The following is a 16,253-nucleotide window of genomic DNA, read 5'->3' as shown; positions in this document are numbered from 1 at the left end:
GTCAAGTCATGACTCGAGTCATCCCAAAACTGCTACAAGGCTATATCTGCATCTTCCTTGCCCGACGGCATATGCACATCATGTACTCACGGTACGCATATACGCAGGTCGTGTGTATGTATATCATGAGTCGGTGCGTATATGCCGCAAGAACATCAAGGACAAAAATAAACTACGTCCCTTGCTTCCCTTATATTCCCTGGTAAGTCCTCGTCAAAATTGTTGGCAAAGCGACGGAAGATATTGATTTTATAAGATTATTATATCATTTGATTGCCCCAGTTGATACATTTGGCGACGTTTAAAACGTCGATATGTATTTCCGCATTATGACGTAATGTTGCCCGAGTCGTCGCTAGGTATCGCTAGGTTGGAATTAGCCATATGACGTCCCGTGACGTCACGAGGTTCACGTTCGTGTTCACACAGAACCTTTCAAAAAGGTTCGCGTTCACACGAACCCGAACCTTTTAGAGGTTCACACCATCCCTAGATTTACCTTAGATCAGTGGTTCTCAAACTTTTTAAAACACGCCCTATGATGGTGAAAGATTTTGCGCCCCCTCATCATCATATCACAAAACGCAGCCAGGATGCTAGCAAACCTAACGGGTAGTTTGATGGCATGGCCGGTTACGACTGTGGATGAAAAATTTTGAAATGTGTAATTCAGACTAAAGACAGAGCAACAACTATTAACTATGGATGTAAATCTAGCGGAGCGCGAAAAAAATTTTCACTTGAGTTCAGCTTCGCGCCCACCAGTTTCAGAACCACTGTCTTAGAAATATCATGGTGAAATACTTTTTCGTGGTATATTTCACCAAGTCCCTGCATTAATTCGATTTTTAGTACGCATTTTATCAGTATTTTTAAAAAGTTTCTATAGGCTCTCGCGGGCCGCACAAAACGCTGTTGCGGGCCGCACGCGGCCCGCGGGCCGTAGTTTCCCAACCCATGAACTATCATAAAGCTGCAAAAGCCGATCCTCTGTCGCCAGAAGGAACATCTTCACACGCTGGGAATCTTCCATTAGTGTTGTTGTGTCGTTCGGCTGTTTTACAGCTGATTTTGTGTGCGTTATGTACCGTAACCGTGCGTTGTTTACTGCCGCTCGCGACTCTGTGTACTTGTCATTATTACGTCACAACGACAAAACTCTTTCTATATTTCGAACTTGGTTAACCTCATTTACTGGCGGTCCCTCCTGAAGAGAGTCAGTCGAAAAGCTTCGAGTGGAATAAATTTGCAACATGAACGTATTGTTTGCTGCAAAATTTATAAACGGAAAAATAAATTATGATTCGTGTTTGGGATTGGAATGGGATTCGAGTTATGGGTGCTGGATATTAGGGTTGAAAGTGGGTTAGGGTTAGAGCTAGCGTTTTGGTTAGGGAATACCAATATTAGGGATGTGGGTGGGAAATATTAGGGTTGTGGGTGAGGGATGTGAGTGGGAGATATTAGGGTTGGAAGATGACGGATGGGTTGGGGATAAAATATATTAGGGTTGGGGTTTGGGACGTTAGCTCGGGGATTTTATCACATCTAACCCTAATATCCCTCACACCCAACCCTAATATACGTCATTCACACAAGACTAATATCTGCCATCCCATAACCCTAATATCTTATACCCACATCCCTAATATTCCTCACCCACAACCCGAATATTGGGATACCCTAACCCCAACCATAACCATAACCAACTTCAAACCCTAATATTTGAAAGAATATATTTTTCCGTTTATAAATTTTGATCTCGGGGTATATCGAACAAGCGCTGTTCTTTCTTCTTAGCTTCACTCTCATTTTGCCAGACAGAATTGTTGCGTCACAATCCAAAACTCGATCACACTGCAAATGTCTAGGCCAGTGGTTCTCAACTGGGGGTCCGCGAAGCAATTTCAGGGGGTCAGCGAGACCTCTTCAAGAGAGATAACTTCAAGATGAGATGTTAGATACAATGACTAGGCTGGACGTGATATGTTCATTAAATAGACGTTTCTTAATTTTGGTGCCATAAATGTTGCGATCACACCAAAAGTATCGTCGGAAGCGTTATGCGTTAATATTGCATTAGCCTCCATCTATCTTTGCGGAAATAGATTTTCGGCACTCCTTGTTCATATCAAAATGAAAACGAGGATTTTAAAGACACGACCACGTACTTCAAGAAATACAGCTGCAAATTTAGCTTTGAAATAATAAAAGTCTACCAATTTCTACATAAATAGTATAATGTTATTTTCAAGAAAAATCATTATTTTGCTGTTTCTCACAAGCCTACAGTTCATGTTCAGACAAGACAGATGAAGATTGCACCATAATTGAGCTAAAATTGAACTAAAACTTGAGGGGGTCCGCGAGGGTCCGTGACGGTCAAAAGGGGTCCGCGAAGCCAAAAAGGTTGAGAACCACTGGTCTAGGCTGATTTTGGGGGTTCCAGGACCATGCACAGAATAAAATTTATAATTTCGTAATCAGTACAGCACAGCTTTCAAATGATACCCGTTTTTTTTTCGAATTTTGAGCTCGGCAAGCCGGTCAAAAATGGGCGTAAAATTGCCCTTGGGCAAATAGAAAGTATGACGTAAACTAAATGTTCACTCTCGCTGTGTCCACACGTCCACACCATATAGGACACTATGTTATTATAGTCCGCAGACAATTGCCGCGATGCGAGCTAGTCAATGTGGTGTCCGAACCCTGCCCTGGTGTTGAATATGAGAGGTCAATTCGTGATTGGATGCGCGCTTTCCAATTTCTAATCATCAATTTTGTGTATCCATTTTTGTCTGCTAGATACACTCGTATTCTTGAATTGTCGCGCAATGTCACTTGCGTGCTTGCAGTTTAATTCGTTACCGACTTGCACAGTGCACGGCGTTGAATTAAGTTCTCAAATATTGATGCACCACCAGATTCTCAGTGACACTAATTTTGAGTTTATTCGATTCGTTTGAAGGGGGAACCTTCTATATTCCACTAAACTTGATCGACGACGGACGAACTGGTAACGAGCGCATCAACATCGAATTTCAAGCCATTGGGTATATTTGGTAAAAAGTGGATTTCGGCTGATGAGGTAGCGACATGCGCTCATTTCTGCAGTTACATTTGTACCAATTGCACCATTTCATGATTAAATTGGACTGTATGGCTGGATATCAACGAGCGCAGTATTAAAACGCCATGTCACTGTTTTTAATGCTGTATCATGTGTACATGCAATGGCATGGAGTAAATCGCGTTCTCGTGTGGATATGACGTCATCGACAAACGATATGAAGTAATTATCACGTCACAGGACTCTGCATACCCCCACAAAATATTGGTTCCTTGCGACGGCTTTGCAACCGAACCATAGTAACTGGAGCCGGAGCTGGAGCCGGAGCAGTGGGATCAATAAACTCCGGAGTTGGAGCCGGAACTAATTTATGATAGAAGAGAGCTCCAGAACCGGAGCTTGATCATTTTAAAATTTAGGACTGCTCCAAAGCCCTGGTTATAAACACTGTAGGCAGCAGCATCAATTTATCTTGATGCATACAGGTTGTTACAGTTTATTCTCGCGCGCTTTAGCTTGACACATGTGGATTGTACATTTAAAGAGAGAAATGAAAGTACAATGAAAGTACGATTTCCGGTTTTCCCCGAGATTCATGAAGGTGATCGGATTACGGACTCCCAAATGCTTTAGCACGGAACCCCGAGGGGTCCGTTGACTCCAGGTTGGAACCACTGATCTAGAATCTAGATAGTTTGTGTTTATATACCCACAGTACAAAGTCATCCACTGTCCATGTCCAATTGTCCATGTTATGTATATTAAACTGTATTTCGTTAGTTTTCCTTTCCCTTACAAATGATATGACTGAAACGAGTGATGCGCGATGATTCATATCGCAACGAAAGTTCCCGAGCTCTCAACTCGGAAACAGTTCCTGGCGGAAAGGCAACGAGGGTCTTTTGGTCATCGATTTCGTGTTGGTATATGTGTCTCAACAGCTCAGAACTTATTTACTAATTCAGTCGTCCTGCCAAACCATCATACAAATGAGGTTGCGTCATTTACTCGATATGCACGTAGTTGCTATAACAGCGATCGATGTTGAATTTGAGCCAGTTGCCGATAGAAAGTGTATTAAAGTAGTTGACAGCAGTGGATTATATCCAAAGCTTTCTTCGCCAACAGGCTTATTATATCTGGTGAGTGCTAAGTTCGTACAGGAACTCGCTTTTATGGTAATCAGCAACCGTATCTTTTCGGGAAAAACAATCAATTTCAATGCGAAGAAAGTTACTATACCGAGATGTTCGTCGATGATGATAGTAATCAATATCTTTTTGACAATGCCACGCAGCCATAAGCAATAAATAATATTAGATTAGTTATATTAATATTACATCGTGCTTATCACCGACAGCGTTTTGTAGTGAACTATGTGCAATGTACATTATACAGTACATGTACATTACATGTACAAGTACTAAGTAGGCCTATACTCAAATCAGGAGTATTACGGAGCGAAATGATGTTGCATAGGCTACATAGAGATAGGTTATCGGCTATGTAATGGATTACTTTTTATCAGAGAAATCGGCACATTGTACCAGGCAGTGGCCTTTGCGACGCATCATGATCGTGTAGCTCAATCATTCTGAATAACCGATGAACCGTGCAGGAATCGGCAAATATATTAAGTTATATTATATTTTTCTTCTGCTTCGGGGTCGTCTTGGATCGATGTTATATCTGGTTCAATTTGTTACAAAGTTTCCCTCGTATACTGTTTTCATAGATAAAACTAAAACGTGATAACCTGAAAAGCAATTCTCCGAAAGATATCGTAGTAAAATTGGGAGCATAGCAACATCACACGACACAAGTTGAGTAAAGGTAGTTGACAAATTGCAGCTTCACAAAATTTGAAGAATTTCGTCAGTATCAAAGTATCAGTATATTAATACTTTCATCATTTCAAAACACCACAAGACTGCAATAAAATGAAAAGATAGGATGGTGTCGTAGCGACTGGGAGTAGTGTCTGAAATCAAACACCTATCCGGGCCTAGGGCAGGCGATGTAAATAAGAGGCATGTACCCAGGATGGAAAGAAATAAGGAATAACGTAAAACGGCTATAGTGAGTAAAATGAATGATGCATGTGTCGATAGGCGAAGTTGGTATGTAATATCGAGGTCAGGTAATCTTGAAGTCTGACCAATATTTATTGATTAAAATTGCTTGTATTTCGACTTGAATGTGGACATGGTCATGCGCGACGACTCTCGGATAGCTGGTCTACTCTACTATATAGCCAAGCTCTTCAACTCCAGATTATAGCGTAAGGTTACTATGAGGCGGGCTCCACACATTATTTGGATAAACAGGAAACAATCACAAGAAAGAGTATCAAAGCCGTTATTCACGGCCAGGATGCGAATGAAACGTGCACGTTGTGCATTTCACAAGTTCGAAAAGGGATACTATATGCCAGTCTACCACGCAGGCGATTCATCTTGAAATCGCGGAAATTACCAACTGACGGGATATGAAAGTGTTGGTATGTTTCAGCGCCAATCGCAGCGGAATTCGTGACTTTGACTTGAAGTGATCGATCACTTTCGATGATGACCTATAATTATGTGACATTCATAACGATTCAGCAAATAGGGGCAATATTTTAGTGACGTATAAATATATGCATATAACATTGTTTGTATTGTTGATTAGTTTGCACTTCATCGATGCCATAATATGTATTCGTTATGATTGCTCGTAAACCAATGCCAGATTGAAATAGCCTATATTCGACTTAAAAGCCCTCTATAACTGCTTCAATAGCTGATAAATAACAAATTGGACAAGTTGCAAGGTTGCATTTATGCCCATTTTTTAAAAATTAGTTATGGGTGAGATATACTGGGAAGGTTCCGTTGTCTAACCAAAGCAGGGTGTATATGCTCCAACATTTGCTGCGAAGAAATAAAACCCCACCCAATTTCTACGTATAGTATGATGTTATTTTCACTTAAAGACATTCTGTGGCTGCTTCTCACAAGCCTAGGCCAAGGCTGTTTCTCACGATGTTCACTAGACAGATGATGGTTGCACGATAATTGTGCTAACTTTGAACTGTCCGCGCGGGTCCGTGACGGTCCAAAAGGGGTCCGCGAAGATAAAAACCACTGGACTAGGCACAACCTGTCTCCGTTTGTGAGGCTTGGCCAAAAGCCAAGTCATACTGCCACTTCGAACTTAGTTTGGACGCCGTCGTGCTTGGCTGGGGCTGTTGAACTTTGAGTTTGCAAGCCAAGTGTTGCGTCATAGATAACATTGAGATCCAGTTAATGAATCACATTTGCTATGCAAATCAAAGAGAAGAGCTTCTTGGAGGTACAGAACTTCAATATACAATTGAATAGTATATTCATATTGAAATTAACTCGAATATTTTCGGCTGACACTCGTCAGGGGTAATCGTCAGCAACTAGTAGAGAATTGGAAAGAACATTGTATATCAACAATCGTATCACAAAATATCACGTCACCAGTATGAAATTTCGAATGAGAGAGCGTTCAATGTACTATTTTTAGGTGGTATACGAACTCCTTTTGTTGACAGAGTTTTGGTTGGTGTATTATGATAAAAGTCGACTCCAAGGCACACAAATGGAATTTTGAACGGCCCCGCCCAACGCGAAATCGGTCGTCTTGATAATTATTCGGACAAATCGGATTATCTAACTAACATATGTTTTCCGATGGCAGAATTAATGACCTTTGATCGATCAGCATCAATCTTAAGCGGATGAGTTAAGGGTGAGCTTTTCACTGAGCGTGATGCACGTGTTCTGATAAATCTGGGCACATGTTGGTTTATGCGTTCCTGCAGACGTTTTGACGTTCTTCCCACGTAGCCACAATCACAGTGGCACTTGTATTCGTACACTACATTACTTTGTTGAAGTGCAGGGAGAACGTTTTTGCGTGTTGAAGGGAGCAGTTGTGTTGTTGTAAAAATCACATCGATGGTGCATGCGTAAAAGAATATCACCTCTCTCTATATATATATTGTCAACTAGGGACATACAATTCCATGAATAAACAGGCATGGTGCAGAAGGAGTTGCCTAGAAGCATCCTCTTCCCCCTATACATACATACATCGACTTATCAGTACGAATAAACGTGTTGCTATAAAATTGAGATCTATGACGATACGTAGGCCTATTATTACACGATATGCAACGATAGCGAAGCATCCCTATTAACACCAAATGTATATTGAAATGGAGGTTACATTTGGCATTGTTCGACGGATAGGCCCACCAGCGATAAAAAGTTGACTTGTCTTCTTTAACAGATTGGTCATCCCTGTAACTCCCTGTAATAAGAATGGGGAATATATGTTTGCAACAAGAAGTTGCTGGTGGCGTTCTGGATGGCTCAGGAATACCTGATTCGAAGCACGAAGACACTACAACTCATGACGCACCTGATCACGTGTTCGTTAGAGTATGGGAGAGAAATACCGATCCAGAGAGAGGGTGGATGACAGATGGACTGGAGAAAGGATCTGACATTACGGTGGGTACTTCGGTCGAGAAGCAATACTTCGTTTGGGAAAGGAGCGATGGAGACGGGGAACCAAGCTGGCGAATTCGCGCTGACACGACGCGAGACCTGTATATCACCTACGACGAGTCCGGAAATCTCACCATGGAGCCGTACGATGAATCAAACTCGTAAGTATGCGGAAGGGGTATGAGCAGGCCTTATTGGAAAATGTGACGCAATCCCTCAGTTGTCAACAGGCAGTGCTATTTTTGGCATGTGCCAAAATATTAAAAATAACTTATTTTTGACCATTTCCAGATTTTACTTTTGGCAGCAAGAGTAAAAACCGAATGGACAACGGTGGAAGAACTCTCAAAAAAACATTTTGAAATGCTGAAATTGATTTCATTCTAAAAACAGTGTTGTTGTTCCAAATAAGCTATTCTCCTGTGTCCAATATCACTATTCCTCACTAGCTGATATAGCTCCGGCAATGGTAATATCATTTCGTTGAGGAAGAATTTGCTGATATGAATGGACACTGGACGTGCAATGGCCCATCATTGCCAAGAACGAAATCCTCAGAAAACTAATTGAGGTTCTCCAAAAGACCACGCTTTACGAGGAGATATATTTTCAACAAGTGCCGTGTCCGAATGTCCACCTAACCCGAATTTCGATTCTTTAGTTGCTGAAATATGTTGTCAGATATCGTGTACACTTCATAGTTCAAAACGGAAAGTCATGACCATGAAATTCTCTGTTGTATTTATATTTCTTTCATAAAGTATTATTTCTTTTGTGGTAACTATGGCGGTCATCTATGCCAGAGAGCACGGCGTTGAACTGATGTAAAGTTATAAAAACTTGGTTGTTAAACTGCGTGGCCTATTTTGTCTCCATACTGAATTCATGCGACCCGCGATGCCTACGAATTTAGAAAAGTGGCCCGCGACCCATTTTGAGTTGGAGACCCCGGCTCTAAATCTTATAATGATGGCAAGACACCAACCGTACAAGTAGTTATCGCTTTAAAGTGACGCTTTGAATGATCTGATATTGTTTGCTGGGATCGCATTCCCAAAAGACCCCATTTTTTATTTCGAAGAACGAACTAACATTTTCGATGGCATCCGGTTCAATGGCATTTCCGTAATAGTCATTGGTAACTAATTTTCGTCGCCACGCCCCGAGACAATATGCAAACGACCCCATGGGGTTTGCACACCCGGGTCGGGAACCCCTGGGGTAGAAGGTTTCTACGTATGCATATCGATTACATTATTATTTCAGGAATTTCTATGTGAGTTGGGGACCACAAGGAGGCTACGTCTTTCGGGCACAGAGCGCGGAAAAATTCATTGCTGCAGAGCAGGCAAGACTGATTCTGTCGGAGACTCCAACTGAGTGGCTCATAGCCGCAACATTTGACATGATGTAAGCAATTATGCTTAGGCAGGAAATAGTATTTATATTTTTTTTCGAACCCTTCTTGAAACTTCTTGGTACCCACGCATAGCATAGGCAGGGCCGGCCAACCCGTGGCCCGCGGGCCACATTTGGCCCGCGAGAAGGTTTTGAGTGGCCCGCGAGGTAATTTCCGAAATTGGTAATATTATCAAAAATGGATTGCAAAGATTGTGAAATTGCAGGGCCAACCAAAAATTTGATTAGTCTGGCCGCAACACTTGAGATGTGATGACTAAAATATCAGTTCCGACGCATTGGCAGATCCATGGGCCAGGCACATTTTGGTAGATATTCGTACACTACAATAAAGCAGAATAATTTGCGATAGATTTATCAAAAGTAAAAATTTTCTACACGCAACAAGTTTTCACTCGATTTCTTGCTTTAAATATTGTTACGCCTTTGTGAAAATGAAAGAACGCCTAATGTATCAGATTGAGTCTAACTACATTCGCGATTACGAGACAAAGCGTCGTTCAATATATGCGACCTTGCGTTTGCGGTCGCAGAAAGACCGTCGACTATTAAACCTAGGCACAAAATGATCGACGCATGTTGGTCAAAGTTTTAGATATCGATATGTCCAGGTGCCGAATAGTTTATTCCTTGCAAACTGAGCCAAGCGATATACAGCAGGCCCGCAATATAGTCAAGTGACAATATTATTGACCTATGAACTTGAAAAAATTTTCGCCCTTCGCGCGGCTAGTGGCCCGCGCAATAGTTCGTCAGTCAAATGTGGCCCTTGGGCTGAAAAGGTTGGCCACCCCTGATAGAGTAATTCCAAGTTGAAAAATCAACCAACTTTGTTAATTTATTAATGTCTCATAAGATCAATATTGCAGACTTTGATAACTATATATTTCTAATTGTCTTATTAGACTAATGGGAGCGAAATACCGGTAATCTAATTCTAATCTAATTTGTGACTTGTTTGTATGCTCTAATTTTAATACTAATTTATTGTCCGGTTCACCTGAAAATGCCACAGACGTGTATAGTGCGAGACAAGCCAGGGTTGCTGTACAGACATTTGTCATTATCAGACTTCTAAGAAAGAACTCTGATTTGATATGAGATGAACTTGATTCTAATTCTAATCTAATTTGTAAAAATGTGTAGCAATAATTATATTGTAATATAATTCGAAAAAAAACTGTTTAGATAATTCTAATTCTATTCTAATTAAAAAACTGTTTAGCTACATTCTATTCTATTCTAATTTGGAAACGCTGTAACTTCTCCATAGCTGTCCACTAGGGCTGTTCAAAAATAACCTTTTTTCCTGAATCTTGCGGGTTACTTGATTAAATCGTTAGGTTGCCTTAAAAAATGACGCACACCAAATTTGAATTCATTCCAACCAATATTCGCGGATTTCGTAGAGTTTGAAAATTTTGAATTTGCCTAAAAATGCAAAAAAATTTTTTTTACCAATTTTCCTTCCAACCTTATGAAATTGTTGCGCTGTCTTCAAAAACGATGCAAAACAAATTTGACTCAATTCGAAGCCGTAGAAGTGGAGTTATTTCAGTTTTTCTTTGATAATTCTGGGATTATCCTTGATTGGTGGATCATCCCAGAATTATCATCAAAAAACTTGAATAACTCGGCTTCTGCAGCTTGGAATTGAGTCAAATTTGTTTTGCATCGTTTTTTAAGACAGCGCAACAATTTCATAAGGTTGGAAGGAAAATTGGAAAAAAAATTTTTTTTGCATTTTTAGGCAAATTCAAAATTTTCGAACTCTACGAAATCCGCGAATATTGGTTGGAATGAATTCAAATTTGGTGTGCGTCATTTTTTAAGGCAACCTAATGATTTAATCAAGTATCCCGCAAGATTCAGGAAAAAAGGTTATTTTTGAACAGCCCTACTGTCCACGCAGAGTTTTTTTTTTTGCACGAGGCGTTGAGATGGGGTGTCGGTAAATTACTCATACATACGCTACGTTTGAAAATGTGGCTGGTAATTGCAACGAATAGTTTCACAAAACCGCAGGATCGTATGTCAAGCAAGAAATGTTGGCACTTTTTATTCCTTTTCAGCGCATTGAAGTAAACACTCTTTTAATACGTCACATTTCCTAGAATCAATCAGAATGAATTCTTTTCCTGACCTAACGTGATGAATTTAATCATTCTTTTCACGATTATGATAATGATTATTCATATTTTTCTATAGCGCCAACGCACCGCTCATTCTGATCATCACAGAGTTTTTAGGCGACAAGAAGTGGTATTGCGAATCAAATCCAAAATCAGACGAATCTGTATATCTAACCGAAGAGTATACTGGCACGATAAATGTAAGTATTTTTCAGCCGATTTCGATTTGGGTGTTATTTTTGTAATTCAGAAGCGAATTGCTTACGTTTGGTCTTGCGATTGACCCTTTTCACGCTGTCGAGCGATGCGCGGACCGGTTCTAAGCTAGGATGCAGATAAATTTTACCGATTATGGTTTAAAATTTCTTTCAATCAAGTCGTTCGCTTTTTTGTGGTGGTTAATAGGAACGATGCTAGTAAGGTTCATTTTTCGGTTCATTTGCAAACACATACATCCAAATTACCGTGTTTCGCATACCGGACAGGACCGCAGACCCTATGTATTTCCAAGTTGACGGACTAACTAAACTATCGCATTTTTTTGAAACGCAATTGCAGTTTACTATTTGAAGTAAAATGCACTGCAATATATCGTTATAGTACCAGCGTTGGGATGAATCGAGTCATGACTTGACTCGAGTCAACTTTTTCGTATGACTTGACTTGACTCGAGTCACTTTGGAAAAATGACTTGACTTGACTTGACTCGGAGTTCCAAGAATGTGCATTGACTCGTGACTCGGAGCAAAATTTACAAGTCAATTTCAAGTCCTCAAGTAAACGGTGTCGAATCACTGTCTTGTGTATGTTCGGATTGTTCGAGATACGCCAGTGTCACTCGTGAGAGCAGCAACATATCATTCAATGATTGTACGTTACACTGATCCTCCATTGTTAGATCGCAAATAAATTGACCGCAAGCTAAACGATCATAGCTTACGCTGTCGTAGTGGTAGTAGATGATTAATAATATATCAATGTGTCTCTGTTTCTTTGACGGCTAAACGCTTAGGCCTACGTTGCGCAGTGCTCACATTTACCAACCCTCTTGTATGATCTAAATCGAACAAATATAGTTTGTGCGTTTATATTCTCACGGACGTGTAGATGGGTCTTGGGTAGTGTGCATGAAATTGAAAATAGCTACATTCGCGACTTAGGTCACCTCGAATATCAATCAATATAAACGGATCAATACCCGCCATTTACGGTGGCGGGAACAAGATTGAATTGAGCAATAAATATATAGGCGAAAATCACACGCATGAAATGCGATATTAATTATAGGACAAGGATGGGGGAGGACGGGACCAGTTCACCGGAAAAACATGAAAATTAGACAAAAGACCCCCACCAAAAACAACACGGTACATAGTGGTGGGGGCCGACAAATAACAAAGAACAAGGGGCGAACTGGCGAGGTCCAACTGCAGGCATTACAAAATAGCCATTGTAGTGTTAAGTCTAACACATGAGGGGTGGGAGACTCCTCCCCTAGCATTTGGGAACCGCTATGGTTATTTAAATCAAATAAATCAAAGTATACTAAAAATCCCGTTTATGTTAATTTGGGAAGGAGCTCGTGACAAATCTGGTGTCCACTGTCCATGTGCCTGCAGTCGAACCACGTGATGGCTAGTGGCAATCCAGGCTTAAAACAAAGAGCCACTCAGAGTGAGTGATAAGAAGGGAGAGCGAAAAGCACATGTGCGCGCCTAGCGTGGCGCGAGAAAAAAACACAAAAATGACGTGAAGGAGAAGACACGAAATTAAACATTGAGTGGAAAAGAAGAGGGTCAAGTCCTCTCGTTGTCCCGAAAAGTACACCAAGCCTTCCAGGCCCGATGTGAACCGCGCTGAGTAGCGACTACGGCTCGCTCGGAGACCTGCCTGGACTCGAAAAGAGAAACACCCATCGCCCGTAGGGTGGCCAGGTTCCTGGGGTGGTAACTCCCCAGGGACCCGACCGCGAACGTGTGCATCTCCACGGTCTTGGCCGTAGCAAGACGCAAGGAGTGACAGAGGTACTCGTACTTTGCACAGTGCACAGTGGTTGTCAACCTTTTTGTCTCCGCGGACTCCCTTTGGACCCTCACGGATCCCCGCTGACCCCCAAGTTTCATGTTCCCGTTTAGTCCAATTATCGTGCAACCGTTAACCTTCTTGTGCAAATATTAATTGTAGGCTAGCTATAAACAGCAACAAAATGACTTTTCTTGATAATAACATTACGCTATTTATGTAGAAATTAGGTATAGACTTATATTATTTCAAAGCGAATTCTGCAGCTGCATTTCTGTAATACGTGGTCGTGTCTTGAAATTCCGCACCTTCGATTTGATACGAACCAGACATGGGTTAATCGTGATTAGTAATCGTAATCGATTACGACGATTACAGCATTTCCAAGTAATTGTAATCACAATCGATTACATTCGAAAAAAATCCGAAGTAATCGTAATCTCAATCGATTACATTCATAAAGTAATCACCCCATGTCTAATACGAACGATGAGTGCCGAAAATCCATTTCCACCAAGATAAGTGGTGGCGAATGTAAAATAAACGGGAAGCGCTTCATAACACTATTGGGTATGATCCGAACGACACCAAAATAGGGAAACAAATTTCTTAATGAACATATGACGTCAAGTCTAGTCATTTCTATCTAGCTCTAGCATCTCATCCTGAAGTTATTCTGGAATAGGAGTTGTGCGTGCATCACAGGGGAAAATGGATTTTGAAAACATTTCGAAGTCACCCGTCACCCTGATCGACCTTACTATACTCCAACTTCTATTTTTTTCAACAAACCCCAACAAAACATATTTAAAGTTAAACAGCAATATGTTTGTATCAGGTTCAGTAGGTCATTGGCAATTGAAATCAGTTTGCACAGTAGGATATTTCATCTTAGACGGCCATTCTGCTTCGTGATTTTCCTAATATAATGATGTTGTCAACAATTTTGCGATTTTAGAGTTTTCGCGGACCCCCGGTTGAGAACCATTGCAATAAATGTTAGTATAGTTATTCGCTCCTGTTACTGTTACCGCCGCCGTCATCAGCATCAGATTAGCGTCCTGGTGTCATACAAGAAGGGCTGCATCTAAAACAAAAATCAATTTGAAGCAATAGGCCTGTATTTTCGTAAATTGACGTCGCTTATAGTTGATCGAGCTTGTTGCATGGCTCCTTCGGAATTACAACAAAAACTAAAGGGCCAATATGGATCCTTTCTCGAAAACTTGCTCTCGGTCCCTGTCTGAAACAAACCAAAGAATATTTATATAACCAGGACTACGTCATCATGCAGCATTTTCGTCCTGCGGTTATCAACATCAGTACATTCATTTGTTTCACGTGATATATAACCCGAGTCTTATAACTGCTGAACCGATGACAATGTCGAGGTTGCAATCATTTTATATCACGTCGACTAGATCTAGTTCTAGTCGTCCGAAAGTTCATATACTGCATGCATTTTCGAAAGTATTTAGAGTTTTAGACAATATGACATATAATGATACAACATTTGGAAAACAAATCATTTTATATTTTGAAATGGGATTAGTTTAAATGATTGCTTAAACATATTTAAACAAAGTGTTTTATAGCACCTCTTGTTTTAAATGCAACCCTTCATCCCTGCGGTATGAATTTACCATATCAATTCCGTAAGCGCGCGCTGTGCAATACCATTGCAATATATAGGCCTACAACTTAACTTGCAGTTATTTAGCCTAGGAACAGAGTCAGTTGAGCTCATGCCACCCATTATGGTGAACATTGTTGCAGGCGCAATGGTTGGGAAACTACATTCCAGAGAAGCAGGCCCATCACCTCAAACCAAGAGTGAACCCATCGTTGAGCGTCACGTGTGATGGAAAATCAAATACGGTCAGTCTGCAGAAAAGCGAAGATTTGACAAAGGAGATGAAGTATGTACACGCCACGTTATACCTTAATTAGAAAATCATTAGGGTGTTTTTCAGAATCATTTTTTCTATTTTCCTTGATTCAAGACACACAAGAATTGCAATGCAAAAAAAAGACAGTCTTCTTGAAGTCGATCGGGCAAATCCCTAAATTGAGCTAAAAATATAGCATAATCATATTTTTTGCATAAAAATCGAACCAAACAACGAATCACACCAACTGGTGATCCCATGGTTCTCAAGTATGGGTAGCGAAGGGTATAAATTTTGGTCGCGACCTCTACTTTATGTTTGTTCCGTTCCCGGGCATTTTTGCCGAATAAGGCGGTTGCCGATAAATCTGGTGTACGAATCAAGCGGAGTCGACTGCAGTTCCAATTTCATTATTATGTGATGAGTTTACACCGAACGTGACGCCCATGCGGGTCAATTTATTTCCGACTTGTATCGCAGTGAAGTATTACTTGTATCGGATGGAGACACTTTGCGAAATATCGATGGATCGAAATACATTTGCTCCAAAACAGAAGGCGACTATGACATCCTATCGCTGACGCCTGAAAAAAGGTTAGCAAGCCACTGGAAAGTCAAAGTCGACGGATTTGACAACAGCGGTATCCCAAGACCACCGATGACTTGCGGGAAAAAGACGTAGAATACTGCTGTAAAAAGTAACGCAATATCTTGTTCACACCTAAAAGTTTGACTGTTGAAAACGTCTGACCAACGATCGGGCCTGATACTTATATATCACACTATAGCAAGGATCTTATGAAATAAAGAAATTTACGACCATCAGTTTTGGTCGATTGTAAATTATTCGAGCCATGTATCAAATTCCCTTTCTCGGCAAAGTTACCATGATGTGCTAATAATGGGTTACATTTTGGCGAATTTATCGTGGATTTTGTCTATAAAAATGACATGTTATCTTATTATCTGTGCAGTATATACTGTGTTATTCTTTTTCGAATAATCTTACTCTCCGTTTTTAGAAATCGGTTAAGATCATAATACAGTATAGATTGCAGTATTGTACGCTGCATTCGTGTGTCAACTTAACTGGGGGGTTGCGAGATTACATTAGCCTATAATAACAGGTACAGACGAGACGGTCACAAGCTCCAAAGTCAACCTTGATGAGTGATAAATGAACTTAGGAACCCCGATA

At 40.7% G+C, this 16,253-nt stretch overlaps 1 protein-coding gene across 1 annotated transcript; it reads left to right on the top strand.

The window, feature by feature from the left end:
• Nucleotides 1–4,074: 4,074 nt before the first annotated feature.
• Nucleotides 4,075–16,115, top strand: LOC145440457 (uncharacterized). Its single transcript, XM_080318067.1, has 6 exons — nt 4,075–4,212; nt 7,373–7,754; nt 8,860–9,003; nt 11,221–11,344; nt 14,943–15,085; nt 15,536–16,115. The coding sequence occupies exons 2-6, from the start codon at nt 7,405–7,407 to the stop codon at nt 15,735–15,737; spliced, it is 963 nt and encodes a 320-aa protein (XP_080174193.1). The 5' UTR covers nt 4,075–4,212; nt 7,373–7,404; the 3' UTR covers nt 15,738–16,115.
• The last annotated feature ends 138 nt before the right edge of the window (nt 16,116–16,253 follow it).

Source organism: Botryllus schlosseri, chromosome 6 (genome assembly GCF_051294905.1).
Source record: "Botryllus schlosseri isolate E-star chromosome 6, Bs_hap1, whole genome shotgun sequence".
NCBI classification, from domain to species: Eukaryota; Metazoa; Chordata; class Ascidiacea; order Stolidobranchia; family Styelidae; genus Botryllus; species Botryllus schlosseri.
This window is presented reverse-complemented; position numbering and strand designations above follow the sequence as displayed.

Coding starts and splice junctions, on each gene's coding strand:
- LOC145440457 (XM_080318067.1), top strand. CDS start 7,405: ATGGGGAATATATGTTTGCAACAAGAAGTTGCTGGTGGCGTTCTGGAT. Junction 7,755..8,859: donor CCGTACGATGAATCAAACTC/GTAAGTATGCGG, acceptor TTATTATTTCAG/GAATTTCTATGTGAGTTGGG. Junction 11,345..14,942: donor AGTATACTGGCACGATAAAT/GTAAGTATTTTT, acceptor ACATTGTTGCAG/GCGCAATGGTTGGGAAACTA.